This window comes from Canis lupus, chromosome 11 (genome assembly GCF_048164855.1).
Source record: "Canis lupus baileyi chromosome 11, mCanLup2.hap1, whole genome shotgun sequence".
Lineage (NCBI taxonomy): Eukaryota > Metazoa > Chordata > Mammalia > Carnivora > Canidae > Canis > Canis lupus.
Genome location: NC_132848.1, coordinates 52,345,478 through 52,364,848, shown reverse-complemented (window position 1 = coordinate 52,364,848; position 19,371 = coordinate 52,345,478). Strand labels below are relative to the sequence as shown.

Below are 19,371 nucleotides of genomic sequence, written 5' to 3'. Positions count from 1 at the left end.
TGCAGCCTGGGGGGTTCAGTCTTTTCTTTAGCTCTCTGCTCTCTCAGCCACCCCCACCTTCTCTCCTCAAACAAAGGCCATCCCAAAGGCCCCCCTACAACAAGCCAAAAGCAAACAGGAGAAGGAGGGGCCCGCGTTTTCCAGGTGCTTTGTCCTGAGTCACCAAGCATCCAGGGCGCACCCCACCCCATGCTCAGCTGCGGGGAGAAGGGAGCCAAGGGCTGCTGTCCTCGGAGCCGGCAATCTAGACAAATCCAAAGCGCCCACCGATACAGCGGCCCACGGTCCCAGCTCCGCCACAGCAGCCCCGCTTTCCAGTGTCCCGCCCGCTGCCACTCCGCACCCCGGGATGGGGGGAGGCGGTGCCGGCCTCCAGCTGGGCCCCCACCCGGCTCAGGGGCCAGGGCCTGCAGCAGGTCCTGAGCAGATGCCGCCACTCACCTGCAGCTGCCCGCAAACCAAGGCCCAGTGAGGTGAAAGCAGTCAGGAGAGTCGGTCTCGCGGGTGTAGACGGGCAGCCCTTCCTGGCTGCCCCCTGGCTTGCACCTTTCACCTGATGCCCCCGAGCAGCGACGGAGCCCTGCTGTCTGCCAGTTAACCTGCTGCTTTGGGGGCACTCCGTGGTCCCAGGCAGGCGGGCCGCAGGCCACTGTGAGCCGGAGAAGTAACACGTCCACGCGCCCCATCGGCAAGGGAGGCAAGAGCCTGACGCCGGCCTCTGCTCCCAGTCTGCTCTCAGCTCTCCAAGAAAGGTGGCCTTGGCCCTTCCCATGCCTGCCTTGGGAAAGAACAGGAATGGGGACTCGCCAGTTTTGTCCTCTGCAGCCTGTAAGTTTGTCCCTGTTGCTGGGGGTCAGGCTGAGATGCTGGAGAAGCTTCTAGCGGTGCCCCTGAGAGGTGTTTCTAGAGGCCTCACTCCATGATGCTCCCGTAAATTCAGCCTGAGAACGAGGTGGAGGGCAAGTTCTCCCTCATGGCCCTCTTCCCGCCTCCACAGGGTCGCGCTCACTCTCGAGTGCATGCTTTTCTCAAAGCCAGGCCTCTACGTCCTCCCTCTCGAACCCCCACCCACCCTTCTGGACAAATAGGCCTCCTGGTGTCTCACCCAGACCGGCCACCCCGAGGACCTCAGTGTGGGCTCTGACCCCGGTGGGCGCCAGGTGGGTGCACCTGTGCACTGGGGGCAGCTTTAAGTCTCCCAGGTGCTTCTCTTGCACAACAGGGAGCGAAGAGCTGCTGCGGCTCCGACCTTCTCTTCCTTCCAAACCCCGTGCACTTGACTCTATCACATCGCAAGCTCCTTCCTCTGCTTTCAGACCCTGGCTCTGCCTCTTGTGTGATCTGGGCAAGTTATTTAACTTCAGGGTCCTTATCTGTTCAGTGTGACCGTATTTGCTAATCTTGCAAATGGGGATGATGTTAACCTTCCACTGTGGCTCATCCCATCTGAGATTTAAAATGCACCATCGATTATAAATGCACCACTATTGTGTACCATGAAGAATTTAAAATGTTGCCGAATAAACTATGTCAGGTCATTATCCTAAGAAGCACCCTGATTTCAGGGATGTTAAAATGCAAGGGAAAAAAAAAAAAAAAAAGCTGTGACTTAGAATGAATAAAACCCAGTGCCTCACGGGGTCATGGTGAGGATGAAATGCATGGATATACACGAAGTCTTGGTCCAGGACCTGGAAGTAGTGATGGCCTCAGTACATGTCAACTATTATTAGGCTCAACCACCTTTTTATTCCTCACTGAATGCTTTAGTGACTTTTCCTGTCCATTCTTTCAGCCTGGAGCTCTCCTAGTAAGTTCAGGGCTTACCCAGGCCTGTTGGCTGTCTCCCCTTATTCCCCCGCAACCAACCCAGGGTAGTGACTTAGAGCAGCATGAGTCAGTGTCTTGACTCTAACCACAGAGCAGCCTAATGGCAGTTCAACCCTCCACCCTACATCCCACCTCAAATATTCCACTGCTTCCTGCTGGGAGAGGGAGGGCCATGGGAAGGCCTGAACTGCTAGCCTGGCCTTGGGCAAGGCCCAGACTCCAGTGAGCTTCAGGCTCCTTGATTATTAAAGTGAGGCTGTTAAAATGAGATTGAACGTGTTGGGAAAGGCTTCCCAGAGAACTGTGCCAAGCAAACAAGTGGAGCCATGGGTAGGGTCACCAGATTGAGCAAATAAAAATACAGGACACCCAATTATATTTGGATTTCAGATAAATAATTAATCCTTTTTTTAAGATTTGATTTTGACATAATCTCTACACCCAGCATGGGGCTTGAACTCACAACCTTGAGATCAAGAGTTGCACACTGTAGCAACTGAGCCAGCCAGGTGCCCCTAATATATAACCCTTAAAGAACATTTTTTATTTTATTATTATTTTTTAGTAACCTCTGCCCAACGTGGGGCTCAAACTCACAACCCTGAAATCAAGAGTCACATGCTCTTCTGATTGAGCCAGCCAAGTGCTCAATAATGAATCATTGGGACATGCTTATACTAAAAAATGATTTGATATTTAACTAGGAGTTCTGTATTTTATCTGGCAACCCTAATGTGGCTTTGCCCATCCCTGCCTGTTGACTCCACACCTCTGCTTTCCACTATCTCGGATAGTTAACTCTTACCCTTGAGAGGTTCTTGAAATTTTTACTTTCAATCATTCAGTCAACAAATAACTATCATTGCCTACTTCACATAAGATTCCCTTGTTCACTGTAGAGCATGGAAAGATTAATAATAAGTCTTTATTAAGGGCTTACTAATGTGCTAGGCATTAAATACTTTGCATATATTAACTCAATACAAGAAATGATCGAGGTAGTTATGTTACCTGCATTTTACCGATAAGGGCTTTGAGGCACAGAGAGGTTAATGAATTTGTTCAAAGACACATAGCCAGGGGGTGGTGGAGCTAGGGTTCAAACCTGAGCAGCAGAGTTCCAAATAGCCAGTATAATGTGACCTCAGCTGCAAGGGATTCCCATCTCACTGTGGAGACAGGCCCCCGAAGGTAATTAGTCTCATAAGTCATTTATGCTTGCTACTAAAAATAAAATTCAGTGACCATCTGCAGCGGCATCACCTGAAGCCAGGTTACAAATGCAGAATTGGGAGCCCTGCCCCAGAATCCAACAAGATCCCCAGATGGGTCCTAGGCAATCTAGTTTGAGAATCACTGCTCCAAACAAGCAGGGGGAGAGTCTATTTATTCACTCGACAAGCTTAGCTCAAGCACGTTCTGCACACCAGAGGCTATTCTAGGCACTGCATTGTCACGGTGACTATTGGAAAATGTGGGTACTCATAAGCGTTTTTTAAAATATCTCATCCTTAAGTCTTCGTGAGGATAGACTGCAGCATTTCCCAAAGTTTATTCTTTGAAACACTCAGGTCACCTGAGGCAGTTAAATACAATCTGAGGTCAGATTAGTATGGGGAACACTGGTTAGTGTTAGCACAGCCCCCTCGGATTCATAAATCACACAATAAGTGCTCTGAAAAGTCCTGCCATAAATAAACTTGTTTAACGTTCATCCATCATTTTTTTTTTTTAATTTTGAGAATTCTACTCACCTCCACCTTCTCCCCACCACCAGTAAGTCTATTTTATCATCACGAGAAGCACACGTTGGTATTGCAGTTTACAAAGAAGGTTCACGTTGGGAGGCTGACATTTTATAGATGAAGAAATTGGGGCTCAGAGAAGTTAGTGGTAGTGACTTGCTTCACTCTTGGCCCATAGAGGCCACAACGGAGGTCCAACCTTTGAGTTCAAGTCTGGTGATATTTCCTGGACGCTGAGCTGTTTACCCTGGTGCTCCAACACCAGTTGGAGTGTGTTGGGGTGTATGTCATGGAAGGTGTAAGCAGGAGAAGGGGTTTATGAGCCCAAGAATTGAAAGTCCAGAGGTAGGTCGGGGAGCATGGCCAGTTTGATGTCACAGCTCACTGGGGTCATGAAGCTTCATTCTTTCAGGCTACCTCCACTCGCCTCCTGCAGCATCAGCTTCATCTAAGGCTGGCTCCACCTCATGGCCACAGAAGGCTGCCAACTACTCTTGGGGCTACTTCTGCTCCCTCCACATTCAGGGCAGCTCTAAATGACAATCTTTTAACCCAAAAACCATCAGAGAAACTCTTTCATCTGATTTGCCTGAATGGGATCACATGCCCATTCCTGCACCAATCTCTGTAGCCATAAAAATGCCCTGCACTGATTGATTTAGGTCTATCCATCCTTGAGCCAATCCCAGTAAGGGAACTGGTAATTTCCATTGGCCTAGCCTGCACCTGGATGCAGGTCAGTTCTTCAAGTGGCCTGGCTGCCTCACATAGGAGTGGGGGGTAGGAGATGTTGTTAAGGAAATAGCTACACCATCATCCACAAGTGTTTTGGGCCACTTGAAATTAAATCAATAATATACACTTTAAATATCTTACAATTTTGTATATTAATTATACCTCAGTAAGGCCAAATTTTTAAGAGAAATTTAAATCAAAATATTTGAAATTAGTGGTGCCTGGGTGGCTCAGTGGTTGAGCATCTATCTGCCTTTGGCTCGGGTTATGATCCTAGGGTCCTGGGATCGAGTCCCACATCGGGCTCCCTGCAGGAAGCATGCTTCTCCCTCTGCCTATGTCTCTGCCTCTCTCTGTGTGTCTCTCATGAATAAATGAATAAAATCTTTAAAAAATTTTGAAATTGGGCAGATTCCAAACAGTAGGATATCCAAGGGCTACCTTAGAACATTGTTTCTTTTTTTTCTTTTTTTAAGATTTTCTTTATTTATTCATGAGAGACAAAGAGGGAGAGGTAGAAACATAGGGCAGAGGGAGAAGCAGGCTCCCTGTGGGGAGCCTTGATGTGGGACTTGCTCCCAGGAATCTGGGATCACACCCTGATCCAAAAGGAGCCACTCAAGCACTGAGCCTTCCTGGTGTCCTTATAACATTGTTTCTTAAAGAACAGGCTTCAGCCTGTCTGCATCAGAATCATCAGGGAAGGGCAGCCCGGGTGGCTCAGCAGTTTAGCACTGCCTTCAGCCCAGGGCATGATCCTGGAGACCTGGGATCGATTCCCACGTCAGGCTCCATGGAGGGAGCCTCTCCCTGTGTCTCTGCCCCTCTGTCTCTCTCTGTGTCTCTCATGAATAAATAACTCTTTTTTAAAAAATCATCAGGGAACATTTGTTTAAATGCAGATTCCTGGGTCCTCTTCTTGACCCACTAAATAAACCTCTGGAGCGGGACCTGCCTTAGAATCGGCATTTTATTAGCACCACACTAACCAACTGAGTTAACTGGTCTCTGCTTTGGAATCTGCATTTTAATCATACAACCTAGTTTCTTGGATCAGCCCTGATTTACACCTGCTGTCCTGGGGTAGTTATTACTAGTGACCCTTTTACTCTCAAAAGTATACTGGATTGGACTATAAATTATATCTCCCCTTCCCCAAGGTGACACTGTAGAGCCAGAAGAATAATGTCCCCCAGGTGAAGAGCAAAGACTTGCCATGCCATCCGACCGGCACTGTGGAAAGGGCTTCAGGGTCAGCTCAGCCGCTTACAAACTGTAACTCATCCGACTACCTTCACCTCCCTTAGCCCATGTCACAGGGTGGTTGGGGGAACCGGACGAGAGAACATGTGTCCAGTGTCTAGCACAGAGGCTGCCCAGCGCCCAATACAGATCAGCCTCCTTGAGCTGAACTCCAGAGGCCCTGTCACCAGGGCCCCATTTGCGAGGGCGGTACCAGACAGGCTGTGGGAATGAGCTTCACAGCTTTTGTCAAAGTGGCATAATAAAGCCCCCAAGTGTCTGCTTTTTGCAAACTGGGATGGCAGATCAATTGTGGCATAAACAAAACAGCAGGCTTGGTGCGAACCTGGGGACAGATTACGCCTCTGCAGGGTGTGATTGGGGGAAGGAAGAGACTCTCGGGGTGGCTGGGTTTGCCTTTTCTCTGGCTGAAGCTTTAAGGCCCCTCTCCGCAGCCGGCCTGGCTCCCCACAGATTGCAGGAGCGTGGGGGACTGCTCATCCCCTCTGGGAAGCACCTGGCTAGATAGCAGTGCCAGGCACAGACAGCCCGCCCCTCGGCCCTCAGCAAGAAGCCTGACCCTAAGGCTTGGGGGGCCCCCCAGAGCTCTGAGCCTTTGGGGGTGCGTGGGGAAGGAGGATAAACTGTCACCTCTGCCCTATTTCCTGAGCTGAGCAGACGGGTCCTCTGTAGGAAAGCAAGAGGTGTGGTGAGCACAGAGCCAGACCACAGGACTAGGGCTGGTGAGAGGGACACTGCACAGGGTGCCCCCTGTGCTGTCAGAAACGCTCCTGACCTGCATGTCCCCTTCATTCTGGGAGGATAGTACCACAGCCAGTCAAGCATTTGGCACCACTTTGGGCCCGTGCTCATGGCCATAAGGAGACCCCAGAACAAGTCCTGGCCCAGCCTATTTGTGCGGGCATCAGGGAAAAGCTGTGCCCTGGCCCAGGGGTGAGCCTGCGGCAGCAGAGAAATAAAAATCAGTACAAAACCTCTAAGAATACAGCCCAGATACTATGAGGGCAGCTGGTTTTCCACCTGTCTGGCTTCCACCGTATCCCCGAGCCCAGCACAAAGCCTGCCAAGCTGTGTTTGCTGAAGGAGTGGGCGGATGTTGGTCTTCCAGCAGTGTATCTAGTGGTGTGCCTTGCAGAGGCCCTGGGAGAAGGCCACACTCCTTTGGGAAAGGAGAATAGTTGGTGGGGAAACATGTCTCATTCTCAGTCCCATCGTCAAGAGAAGAGATATATCCTCAACAAGAGACCCAGCTCTAGGGATACCCGGGGGGCTCACTCGGTTAAGGGTCTGCCTTCAGCTCAGGCAGGTCATGATCTTGGAGTCCTAGGAGAGAGCCCCACATTGGGCTCCCTGCTCAGCGGGGAGTCTGCTTCTCCCTCTCCCTCTGTCCCTCCCCCCCACTCATGTTTTCTCTCTCTCAAATTAATAATCTTTTAAAAAACTAAAAATTTTAAATTTTTAAAAAGATTTTATCTATTTATTCATGACAGACAGACAGAGAGAGAGAGAGAGAGAGGCAGAGACATAGGCAGAGGGAGAAGCAGGCTCCATGCAGGGAGTCCGACGTGGGACTCGATCCCGGGACTCCAGGATCAGACCCAGGGCTGAAGGCGGCACTAAACCGCTGAGCCACCCAGGCTGCCTTAAAAATTTTTTTCAAAAAGAAATCTAGCTCCAGAGGGGACCTAGGAAGCTAGACATAGGGGAGTTTGAAGGAATCTGGGGCTGCTCCTGATGGAGAGCACAGCCTTTGACTCAGGGCAGTTAGGTCAGGTAGGGGAGTCCTGTGAGGACCCCAAGGGGCAAATGAGTCCCCTGCCTGTGGGCAACCAGCCAGTCTGTTAGCCAAAAGTGGAGGTCCCCCCAGCATTGCATTCCACCTACTGTCCCTAACCAAGCCCCGGATCGAGTCTGGTTATACAGCCGTCTTATCTTCACTGTGCCACAAGAGGGGTGAAGAGTCCACCTTGATGGGAACCATAGAGGAGGAGCAGTGGCCCTTCTCCCCAGCAATGGTCAGCGGAAAGAGAGCCACGGGGGGAAAGAAGACTCTTGGGGGGCATGACAGAGGGTCAGCCTCCCCACGTGAGAGTGCTCTCTTGACTGCCAGATTGAAATTAGGTTTTCTAGGAGGAATGGAGGCCCCGCAGTGCCCTCAGAAGGCAGCGTGGGGTGGGGGGAAGGATGTGGACGGTGGACACTGGCACACCTGGGCTTCAGACTCACCTTACCCTTCCATGCTGTGGGGTCTTGGCACCACTCAACCCCTTGGTCCACGGCTTCCTGTCTGTTGAGTGGGGTGTGCCTCGCTCTGTGGGGCTGACACTGGAGGGGCAGGGGTGGCGCCGGCCTTCCCCCCAGCAAGGGAATCCAGGTAGAATCAGTTTATTCAATGGGCTGACCCAGGGAAATGGCCTCGTCTTCATCTGCTGTCTTAAAGGACTTCCCTTTGGATCCCTTCGCGTCTTGGGCACATGCTAGAGTTTTCCAATTAGTTGTTATTTTAAATACCAGCAGTTTTATTTATTTTTTTTTTAAATTTTTATTTATTTATGATAGTCACAGAGAGAGAGAGAGAGAGAGAGAGGCAGAGACTCAGGCAGAGGGAGAAGCAGGCTCCATGCACTGGGAGCCCGATGTGGGACTCGATCCCGGGTCTCCAGGATCGCGCCCTGGGCCAAAGGCAGGCGCCAAACCGCTGCGCCACCCAGGGATCCCAATACCAGCAGTTTTAAAATTGAAACTCATCCTCAGATATCCAGTCTGATCTAAACTCAATCTTCAAGTTCACTTCTTTTTTTTTTTTTAAGATTTTATTTATTCATGAGAGATGTACAGAGAGAGAGAGGCAGAGAGACACAGGCAGAGGGAGAAGCAGGCTCCCTGCAGGGAGCCCAATGTGGGACCCGATCCCGGGTCTCCAGGATCACGCCCTGCGCCCAAGGCAGATGCTCCACCGCTGAGCCACCCAGGCGCCCCTTCAAGTTCACTTCTAATCAAAGCTCAGCCTCTCCCTTCTTGCAGTGCAGAAGGTGCAATCTGTGTTTGCTCTTGGTCTGACATCACTGGTGCCACTATAATCCTTTCTTAGCCATTGATAGTGGCTCTGCAATGGGCACTGTTGGGACAGCCATGCCCTTTCACGGGGCCCATTTATGGGTTTTTGGAGACCAGACACAGGGACCACTGCCCTACACTGTTCCATCAGTGGATGTGCCCTCTCCATTCAACCTCCTGTGAGTACCTCGAATGCTTCCCAGCACCCCACCACTTAGCCTCTTATTGCTGGGGCCCCTCCATCCAGCAGCAACCCTCTTGGGGAGAGTCCCTTCAGATCTGGCTGCCTTCTGCACATCCACTCGACCCTGTCACTCTCACTCCTTGATGCAACTAGCGTTAGAAGTGCAGGCTGCTCCCCTCTTCCCTGCCCCTGTCTGCGTGGGCTCCTCCAGCCAGCCTTCCATCCAAAGAAACTCTCCAGCAATCTTAGACTCTAGGAAATACCTCTGGCTCTCTCAAAACTCTCACCATAGTCCATCCAGTGGAGTGGCCCTGGCTGGGCCTGCCTGTGTCTGCAGCTCTGCTAGCCTCTGGAAGTGAGCTCGCCAGCTCTCCTCCTCTGTCTGCAGCCTGGGGTGCTCTTAACTGCACCCCAACATGTGGCCTGGGGGTGGGTACAGGATGACACAGCTCTGCTACTTCGTGACCATCTCCCATTATCCCTGGATAATTTCTAGCCTTTCCATATAGCCTGGAGATGGGGGGCGGTATGAGGTGCTAGTCACCAGACCCATTTTCATCTTCTAGTAATCCAGCATAGAGGCATCTAGAACTTCCCTTTCAAATATGGGATAACATACCACACATCACTCTTAGATTTGAAACTCCAGCTAAAAACCCTAAAGATTGGGAAAATCTCATTTGATGTTCTCTCAGGCAAGTGTTAATTTTCCAGACTCAGGACTTCCTGTTTCTTCCAGGATCTAGCAAAAGAATCCCTTACTAGAGGTGCTGTTTTTCCTCAGTGTGTAGAAGCAGTGTGGTGTAGAATAGTCTAAAGATCAGGCTAGAAGCCAGGACATATGTATGGTATCTGTCCCCAACAAGCTAGAGGTCATGTTCCCTCTGCCTCTGCTCCCTCACTTATATAGTGAGAGGTAGATCAGAATTAAGGTCCCTTACACTTAAGAGTCTAGTCTTTTTTTTTTTTTTTATCATGGTAATACAAAAAGAAGCAAACTCAAAAACACACAGATAATTATACAACACCCATGTAACCACTACCAGATTAACAAAACATTTCCAGGCCCCCACAAGTCCCTGTATCCCCTCCCATTTATTACCCCTGTCACCCCCACAGGAAATTCCAATTGTGACTTTTATTGAAATTACTTCCCTTAAATAAGAACTTAAAAAGATGGAGGAGGGAGCACCTGGTTGGTTGTTAGGAGAGTATCAGACTCTTGATCTTGGGGTCATGAGTTCAAATCCTGAGTTGGTTGGGTATAGAGATTACTCAGATAAAAACTTTAAAAAAAATACTTCCTTGATTTTCCTTATAATTTGACCAACCAACAATGCATCCCTAAAAAATTTTTGCTTGGTTTTGAATTTTGGAAATGGACTAATACAGAAGGTGTTCTGTGTTCAGCTTCTGTAACATTTTTTGTTTTAAGATTTTATTTGAGAGAGCGCGTGAGAAAGAACACGAGCCTGGGGTAAGGAGAGGAAGAAGCAGGATTCCCACTGAGAAGGGAGCCTGATCCGGGGCTTAATCCCAGGATTCTAGGATCATGACGTGAGCTAAAGGCAGACACTTAAATGACTGAGCCACCCAGGCACCCTAACATTCTTTTTGTGAGATTCATTCATATTATTACAAGTAGTTGTAGTTTGTGCTTTCTCATTGCTGTCTAGTATTTCCTTGTATGAACAGACTGTGACTTAGTTATGTTGCTGGATATTTGGGTCATCGATCTAGGACTTTATATAAATGTGCACACAGACACACAAATACAAACACTTTCACTCCACATATAACCATATAGACTCAGAGCTGATTTCTTTGTGAACCCAAGAATGTGGGTTTGGCTTTATTTTTTTTGTAATTTTTTTTTTTTTTTTAGATTTTATTTATTTGAGAGAATGTTATGGGGGAAGGGGCAACGGTAGAGGGGCAGAGGGAAAGGGAGAAACAGACTCCTCACTGAGCAGGGAACCCCACAGGACTTGATCGTGACCTGAGCCAAAGGCAGACACTTAATCAACTGAGCCACCCAGGTGCCCCTTGGGTTTGGCTTTAAAGTGTGGAAAAATCCCTCTATTAAATTGGCTACACTGCTCCTGTGGTTTTAGTTTAGTTTTGTTTTTTGGGTTTTTGTTGTTTTGTTTTTTTACTCTCCTGTGGCCAAAATCTGTATCTAGGGATATAATTCATCTTCTTCAACATGGGTATCATCATAAGCTTTTCTCCTAACTTAAACCATTAGGCATAAGATGAGACTGTGGTCAGGCAATTGAGATTTCCTCCATGGAATCTAGAGAATGATTAGTATATAGGCTTAAGGAATTACCAAAAAAAAAAAATTTTTTTCCCCTGACTTTTTGAAGGAAAGAGTAAGCCACGTGAGACAAAACTCTCCTCCACCAGTTCCCAGGGCTGGCTTCACCCCACTAGTAGCACACAGGCAGCCTTCCTGACGTGGGGCATAAATTTAACAGTGATACCCCTGAACTTCTGCTGTGTAGGTGCTGAAAGGTGCCAGGGTGCTGTTCCGATTTGTGATCTACTTCCAGCTTGGACTCCCAAGTAGCAGTGAATCTTTGTGCCAAGAGATTAAACCCCTTCTATAACCAGAGTGAGGCAAACGTGGGTCCCACAAAGAGACCAGAGCTGGCAGTAGGCTGAGAGCTCAGGCGGGAAGGCCTAGCAAACTGGTGGGAAGCCAAGCTTTCTGCAGAAATCCATTGATAAAGAATCTCCCTTAAAGACTCTGCTTTGACCAAGTGGGTAAGTTAAGGCTTAATTATGAATTCAAACCACTAGGTAGCTGCCCCGGCACAGGGCAGGCCTCCCAGGACAAAAGTGAACCCCAACACAGGACAATATAGGACCCGCTGGGGCAAGAAGGGCAACAACCTTTCCTTTGGCCGCAAGTCTGAACAAGGGTGGTGACGGTCCTTGGGGGAGAAGGAACTGACGCTCCACAGCAGAGCCAGCTCACTCTCTGGAGGTTGCCTGCTCATTCTCAAACAATCTTTTTGTCAGATTCATAACCCCCCTTCCAGAGACCCTCACACATATCTGCCCAGACTGAACACACTCTACCTGGTCCCTAGGAATCTCAGTTAAAATGAAGCCTTTAGGGGATCCCTGGGTGGCTCAGCAGTTTAGTGCCTGCCTTCGGCACAGGGGGTGATCCTGGAGGTCCAGGATCCAGTCCCACGTCGGGCTCCCTGCATGGAGCCTGCTTCTCCCTCTGCCTGTGTCTCTGCCTCTCTCTCTTGCTCTGTGTCAATCCTGAATAAATAAAATCTTAAAAAAAAAAATGAAGCCTTTATGGAATTCTGTCCTAAGTGGGCCCACGTTTGCCATCGGTTACCTTAAAAAAAAAAAAAAAGAAAGAAAAAGGAATGGGAAAGCAGGTGACATCTCTGTAGCTTAGCAGCGATCTCACCGGTCTGCACCCAGGTAGTGGTTTCATTTCATGGGTCCTTCCTAGTGACCATCCTGTCCCGCCCATTTCCATGTACGGATCTCCTCCATCAGTTTAGGCCTTGCCCCCCTACCCCATCAGGAAATGCCCAGGTCCTGCTTCCCCTCCTCTGGGCGATGCCCCTCGGGGCGGAGGCGCGTGGGCACCCGCGTTGGGCCTGCGCCCTGCCCGGGGCCCCCGCCAGGCCCTCGCGGACCCTCGCTGACCCTCGCCCTGTCTCCGCAGGTTTCGGCATGACCACCCCCGCCACGGTGGGCGGCAAGGCCTTCCTCATCGCCTACGGGCTGTTCGGCTGCGCCGGGACCATCCTGTTCTTCAACCTCTTCCTGGAGCGCATCATCTCGCTGCTGGCCTTCATCATGCGCGCCTGCCGCGAGCGCCAGCTGCGCCGCAGCGGCCTGCTGCCCGCCAGCCTCCGGCGCGGCTCGGGCTCGGCGCTGGCGGAGGCCGACGGCCTGGCGGGCTGGAAGCCCTCGGTGTACCACGTGCTGCTCATCCTCGGCCTGTTCGCCGTGCTGCTGTCGTGCTGCGCCTCGGCCATGTACACCAGCGTGGAGGGCTGGGACTACGTGGACTCCCTCTACTTCTGCTTCGTCACCTTCAGCACCATCGGCTTCGGGGACCTGGTGAGCAGCCAGCACGCCGCCTACCGGAACCAGGGGCTCTACCGCCTGGGCAACTTCCTCTTCATCCTGCTCGGCGTGTGCTGCATCTACTCGCTCTTCAACGTCATCTCCATCCTCATCAAGCAGGTGCTCAACTGGATGCTGCGCAAGCTGAGCTGCCGCTGCTGCGCGCGCTGCTGCCCGGCGCCCGGCGCGCCCCTGGCCCGGCGCAACGCCATCACCCCGGGCTCCCGGCTGCGCCGCCGCCTGGCCGCGCTCGGCGCCGACCCCGCGGCCCGCGACAGCGACGCCGAGGGCCGCCGCCTGTCGGGCGAGCTCATCTCCATGCGCGACCTCACGGCCTCCAACAAGGTGTCGCTGGCGCTGCTGCAGAAGCAGCTGTCCGAGACGGCCAACGGCTACCCGCGCGGCGTGTGCGTCCACACGCGCCAGAACGGCTTCTCGGGCGGCGTGGGCGCGCTGGGCATCATGAACAACCGGCTGGCCGAGACCAGCGCCTCCAGGTAGACCGCCGGGCCGCGCCCCGGACCCCGGGCGGGCTGGCGGGCCCCCGCCGCCGCCCGCTTTCCTCCTCGCAGACGCTGGCGCTTTCTTAATCTTTACCCAATAAAATCAAACCAAAAAAAAAAAAATTTTTTTTTAAAAAAAGAAATACTATTTGGCCAGGCCTGATGTTATCCAGGGCAGGTTTCGGGGGAGCCTGTCGTCCTCGTGGGTCCCCTCTTGAAGAACCGTGTGCTCCCCCCGCCCCCGCCCCCAGCAGATTCCCCTCCAGGGAGCGAGGGAGCGGCGCCCTGGACCCTCACCCGGTGCGCCCACGGCCGCGAGGAGGGGGCGCCCCTGGGTCTTGCGGATGGCACCAAACCCCGTCCCCATGCACACAAGCAGCCGGCAACCCCAAAGCATATGGTGCAACTTCTCATGGCTCTGAATTACCTCCGCAGCATTTAGAATCCTGGCCCAGCCTAGCAGCTTCCTTCTGGTCGTCAGAAGTGATGTAGTCACAGTTTTGACAGGTGGGGGTGGGGAGAGCCATATGTTGCCTACCGATGTGTATAAATAGGACAGCCGCTACACACGGAGAACGGTGTAGTATTATGCAATGAGACGCAACCTAGCACCGACTCGCGGACTGTGGCGTTTCCCCGAGGTTTGGAAATTGGGATGGTAAGGGGCGCAGCTGGCCTTTCTCAGCCTGGAGTTCGTGCATTCGGCTCGGCACACAGGGCAGCTACTTTAATGCCGGAAACCCAGGGTGGCCGGCAGGGAGGGGAGCAGTCAGGCTGCAGGAGCCCTGTTTTGCTTCAGCCCAGCTGATCTCTGAGGCTGGGGGCTCATCTCAGAATCCCCCCCCTCAACCCTCCTTTCTTTCACCAGCGTTGTCCTTGCGAATGCTTTTCATTACTAATCAGGAATGTCTGAGTCCTCTCAGGCGCTATCTTGCTTCGTTGCTGTGGATTTTGTGTCTTGACTCCCGTTGAGCAGCTCCTTTTTCCCCTCTCAGAGAGCCTAAGGGTGCAGACAGAGTGCAGCCTCCAGAACCCCCTTCTGAGTCAGGGCTCTGCAGCACCAGGGACCCAAAGCAGCCATCCTGCAAATGTCAGAGAATTTGGCTCCAGAGCCCATAATGTTTTGAGGACAGATCCCATTCTAAACCCTGTTTGGCCCCCACTGACAATCAAGTGAATTTGTTTTCTCCACGCACAGTCTGTATCGGAGGTGGAGGAAGGCGGGAGGGAGGGAGCTGATGGAACGGGTGGATGGAAGCCGTTTTAGAATCAGTTCTGTGCTGGATGATCCTCAAGCTGAGGGACTGGTTCTCCACCCATTGCTGCATGGGGGTCACTAACCAGATGCTGCCTTCATTGAAAGGATAGGGTTCCTGTCTTGGACTGTAAAGAACCGATACTCTTTCGGCCCATTTTCCTCATCTAAGAAGATGATCCCAAGGACAGAGACGCCAGAACCTAGTCAGACACGGTGTGACCCATCAATATCTACAGCTTCTGACAGGAAGTCTTAGAAGAGCACCAGGACGCCTCACACTGTATGCCTGAGAGGCATGAAAAGCCGTGAAATCTCCCTCCCTGGCAGTGAAGGAAGCATATGTGCCTGGAACACACATGTGCACACACACACACATAACACACACGTGCACACAGCATCAGGAGTCACGCTTGAATGTCAATCTCCCCTATGCCCCCTCCAGTTGGTGACAAGAAGGGGAAAATATGTTGGGATCTGAACGACTCTCTTAGCTACTTTGGGTAATTTCTAATTGGGATTGGGATCTAAACACAGGTCCTAATCTTCGGGTGAGGTCACTGAGGCAGGGCGGCCAGGAGAGAGGTCAGCCTTGCTGAATCCCGAAGGGCAGGCTTCCAGAGAACCACACCTCAGGATTCACTGTGACTGTCACTCAGGCCAGCTAGCGACACCCCTGCCCTGCCCGAGCCATGGCTGCAGTCACACTGCAGTAACAGCACACTCAGAGAGGCACACATGCTCTAGGCCAAGGCCCTCTCATAGGACCTAGAAGTAGTGTCATGCCAAACCCTCTAAAAGAAGGGAAGATGAAAAGGCATCCAATTAGAGGTGTCACCCAGGCAACGAGCAATAACTTGGGGGTGAGAGATCCCCATGACAGAGGCATGTAGACCATGAGGACTTGATAAAAGGCAAAACAAGCAGCCAACCCAGAGGAAGTGAGCTCCCAGCACAGGAAGCTTAAGACCTAGTTAAATAGGTTCTTTGAGCTGGACAGGCCAAAGAGGTGTCCAAGTGATCCCACTGACCAACACACAGGACCGCACAGACAGGAGGGAGCAGGACCTGCCTACAGAGAAGAAAAACTCACAACCTTCCTTGGCAGTCTTCTCTGTCAGCAGTGCTTCCTAGAGTCTATCCTAAATTGCTCATGCTGCAGCCTTAGCTGTTTTCACTTCTATGCTTTGCCTTTGGAAGGAGACAATTGTGAGCAGCTTGAGCAAGCTTCTGAAGGAGCCATAAGCCTGGCTTATGAGGACAGGGAGGGGACCCTTCCCTCTCATCAACCTTCCAGAGAAACACCAGCCCTCCAACATACAATGTTGTATGCTCAGGATCCAGAGGAGTGCTTGTATTTTTGCCCTTGTCCTCCTAACCCTCCCCACCCCCCAAATTCAGTACATCACTGTCCTTCACCTCAGGCAAAAAAAGGCTCAGTGCCCCAAATGCCAGGGGCTGTTTCTCAGGGGGGAAAAGCTGGGCTTCCAAAGTTAGGGGGATAGCTGGAACCTAGACCCCTGCCTAAAGGCTTATTTGGCATCCTGCTGAGCATTGAAAACTAGAACTGGGGTCCGTAGTCATTTCGGGAATAATGATGTTGATAAAGGACCCCTTTCTTTGGTGCAGGTTCTACTGAACCTCAGGCTAAGAAAAGGTTCCATTCTCCTAGATGCTGTGCCTCCCCCACCATGTGGGGATCTCCAGTCTGACCCACAGCTGGTAGCTCCCTATTATCTGCAACTACCCCCAGCTCCTGGGGTTACTGTCTCACCTTAGGCCCATATTCACCCCTCTCCGGCTGGGTCTGTGGGGCTCTAAGCAGCCCTTGCCACTCGCTGTGGCCACACAGAGGTCTTAGTGAGCAGCTGAGACTTCTCCAAGATGAGCAGACAGGTAAAGAAGCCATCCTTATGTCCTTGCTTGCTAATGAGGCCAGGTGGTCAGGCTCCTCTGTCCTCTGATTGAAAGCCAGAGCCCCCCAAGGCCTGGAGGAAGAGTCAGAAGGCTCAGACTGCATCAGGCCCTCAGCCAGAAAGTCCTGGGCATTTGCCCAGGAGCATCACACATCATAGCATCATATGTACTTTCACCGGCACGCGTGAGCGCATACACACACACACACACACACACACACACACACACACACACTAGCCTTACAAAGAGCTACTAGCCCCCTTTCCCCAAGGAAAAATCCCAGTCTGGGTCACTTTGAGAAGAAAGCTTTCCCATTTTTAACTCCCTGGAGATTTACTAAGGCCTGGAAAATTCTTCTCCGCCTTGGGGGAGTTTCACGTACACTTTGCATGAATTTGAATTTGTGTTTTACATAGAAGCCAGCGTCCAAACCCAAGCCAAACCGTGGAAGATAGCTGCTAAATTTACGCAGGCTCCTCCATCCCTCAGACAGGCCTCCTAGCAGACGCCCTCCCGTGTGCTTGGTGGTGAGGGTGGCTGCGCCCTCCCAGCCACAGGAGAGGCTTCTGGGGAATCGAGGCAGATGGGAGCCCACAGGGGTGGCGACCACGGGAGCTGTGGGCCAGGCGGTTCCGTCTTACTGTAACTTTTTACATTCTTAACAAACGAAAAGCACAATTCCACATGCACACTGTCTGGAAAGCACAGCCAGGCAGACTGCTTAGGGCCCTTCTGAGTCCAGAAGAGGCGCCGGGGCTTCTCGATGTCGCTGGGCTGTTGTACGGCGAGCTCATCGCGGCGGCGCTGGAGGCTGCACACTGCGGGCTGGGGTAGGGGAAGGGCTGCTGAAACCATCCCCGAGCCAGGACAGACTCGGGGGGCCTGGACCCGTGCCCCCCCCAATCCCCGCCCCGCACCCAGCAGCTCTGGCACCTTCAGGCACCTCATTAAGCGCTGAGAAGCGATGAGATTTCTGTACTAACCTGGCCCGAGACCCCCCCTCCTCTTTCCTTCAGCCTCTTCCTCCTCTCCCCCCCTCCCAAGGGAAGCTCCCCTTCGCTTCACAAATCATTTTCTATGCTACTGTGTTCTCTCAGGAGGGGGGTTAGAGCATGCGGGGCAAGCCTGCAGGGTTTCTTAAACAATACATTTATTTTTCTGAGCAGAACTCCAAGAGAGGAGTCGAAGGGTGTTTAAATTAACGATGAATAAAATGCAGCCTGCCACCCCTTTGAGCTGTTTGCTGTCTGTTTGTCAGGGCCTCCTGCCTCCCCGCCCTCCTGATCACACCTCCTCTCAGGAGGCCCCAGGAGACCTCAGCTTCTTGGATTGGGCCCCAGCAGCAGCTCCCTGGGGAAGTTACTCAGCAAAACAACTGAACATCCTTCCGAGCTGGGGAGGCACCAACGGACCTCGCAGGCAGCTTGGCGGAAGAGATTGGGCCAGGGCCTGTTTCTAAGAGCCAGGCCTGGAGGGAGGATGGGCACCAACCCTGGGGGTGCACAAGTTTCTCCAAAGGCAACCCGAGAAGATCCTGATGCCCAGGCCCCCCCACCCCACCCCACCCCACCTCTGAGATTCTGATTTCAGCCGCCCCAGGAAGAGCTCAGGCAGGCACTGGAATTTTGTGGAAGCTGCCCAGGTGCCTCTCATGGGCAGCCAGTGTCTTGAACTCACACTCTAAACACAGAGCACTCTGGTCATGGTGTGGAAAGCACACTCACTTAGAAGCTAGGAAGTCCAGGGGCACCTGGGTGGCTCAGTGGTTGAGCGTCTGCCTTTGGCTCAGGTTGTGATGCCGACGTCCTGGGTTCCTGGGATTGAGTCCCACATCAGGCTCCTGGAGGGAGCCTGCTTCTGTCTCTTCCTCTCTCTGTGTCTCTCATGAAGAAATAAATAAAATCTTAAAAAAAAAAAAAAAGAAAGAAAGAAAGAAATAAGAAGCTAGGAAGTAGTCTACAATCTAGTTCTGCATCTGGCAGTCACTTTGCTGGATCAGATCCTCAGTTTCCCCACCTCTAAAATGGGATAATGATATCATGTGTCTCCCACCCTCCATCCCCATACCACCCTGGAGTCTTATGAAAAGTAAATGAGAGCCTAAGCTGTCCACAACTTCAAAAGTGTCACCCTGAGAGGGACCAGGTAGTCCCTATTGCTTCTGCAGTGCCAGCTGGGGAAGAAGGTTCCATCTAGATGATCGCTTCTGCCCACGGTGCCATTGCAAACCTTTTTGGCACCACCTTAATCCTCATCATAATAGTGCAAACTTGGGACACCTGGGTGGCTCAGCGATAGAGTGTCTGCCTTTGGCTCAGGGCATGATCCCGGTCCTAGGATTGGGCTCCCTGCGAGGAACCTGCTTCTCCCTCTGCCTGTGTCTCTACCTCTCTCTGTGTATCTCTCATGAGTCAATAAATAAATAAATAAACAAACAAACAAATAAATAAATAAATAATTTTTTTAAAAAAAAGTAGTAGTAGTGCAAACTCCACAGCCCATCCCCAGGTTACCCCTTTCCCTCGGGGTGCCCTCCCTGGAGCTGAGAAGTAGTTTCCAGGTCACTCAAGTATGGCCCTGCCCACCTCAGTCTACAAAATCACCCTCTCTCCCTCCCCCAAGCCCAGAGGTTTCAGAGGACTGTAGGACGTGCAGTATACTATTTTCCATTCTGTTTTGTTGTGTTTTAATGCTGGTCGAAGCTGTTAAATAGATTTCCTGATGAATCACATCCAGCAGTTTGAAAAACACTGGCCTACAGCGTTCTGGAATGAA

At 51.7% G+C, this 19,371-nt stretch overlaps 1 protein-coding gene across 2 annotated transcripts in view; it reads left to right on the top strand.

Moving 5' to 3' along the window:
• The window catches only part of KCNK12 (potassium two pore domain channel subfamily K member 12), a 65,392-nt gene that overhangs the window by 35,379 nt on the left and 10,642 nt on the right, over positions 1 to 19,371 (top strand). Inside the window, exon 2 of one of the 2 annotated variants that reach the window (XM_072768272.1) lies at positions 12,515 to 13,418. In XM_072768272.1, coding sequence (XP_072624373.1) covers positions 12,515 to 13,418 — 904 coding nt within the window. Of the gene's footprint in view, positions 1 to 12,514; positions 18,530 to 19,371 lie in introns of those variants that run through there. The other variant, XM_072768273.1, reaches the window with a different exon arrangement.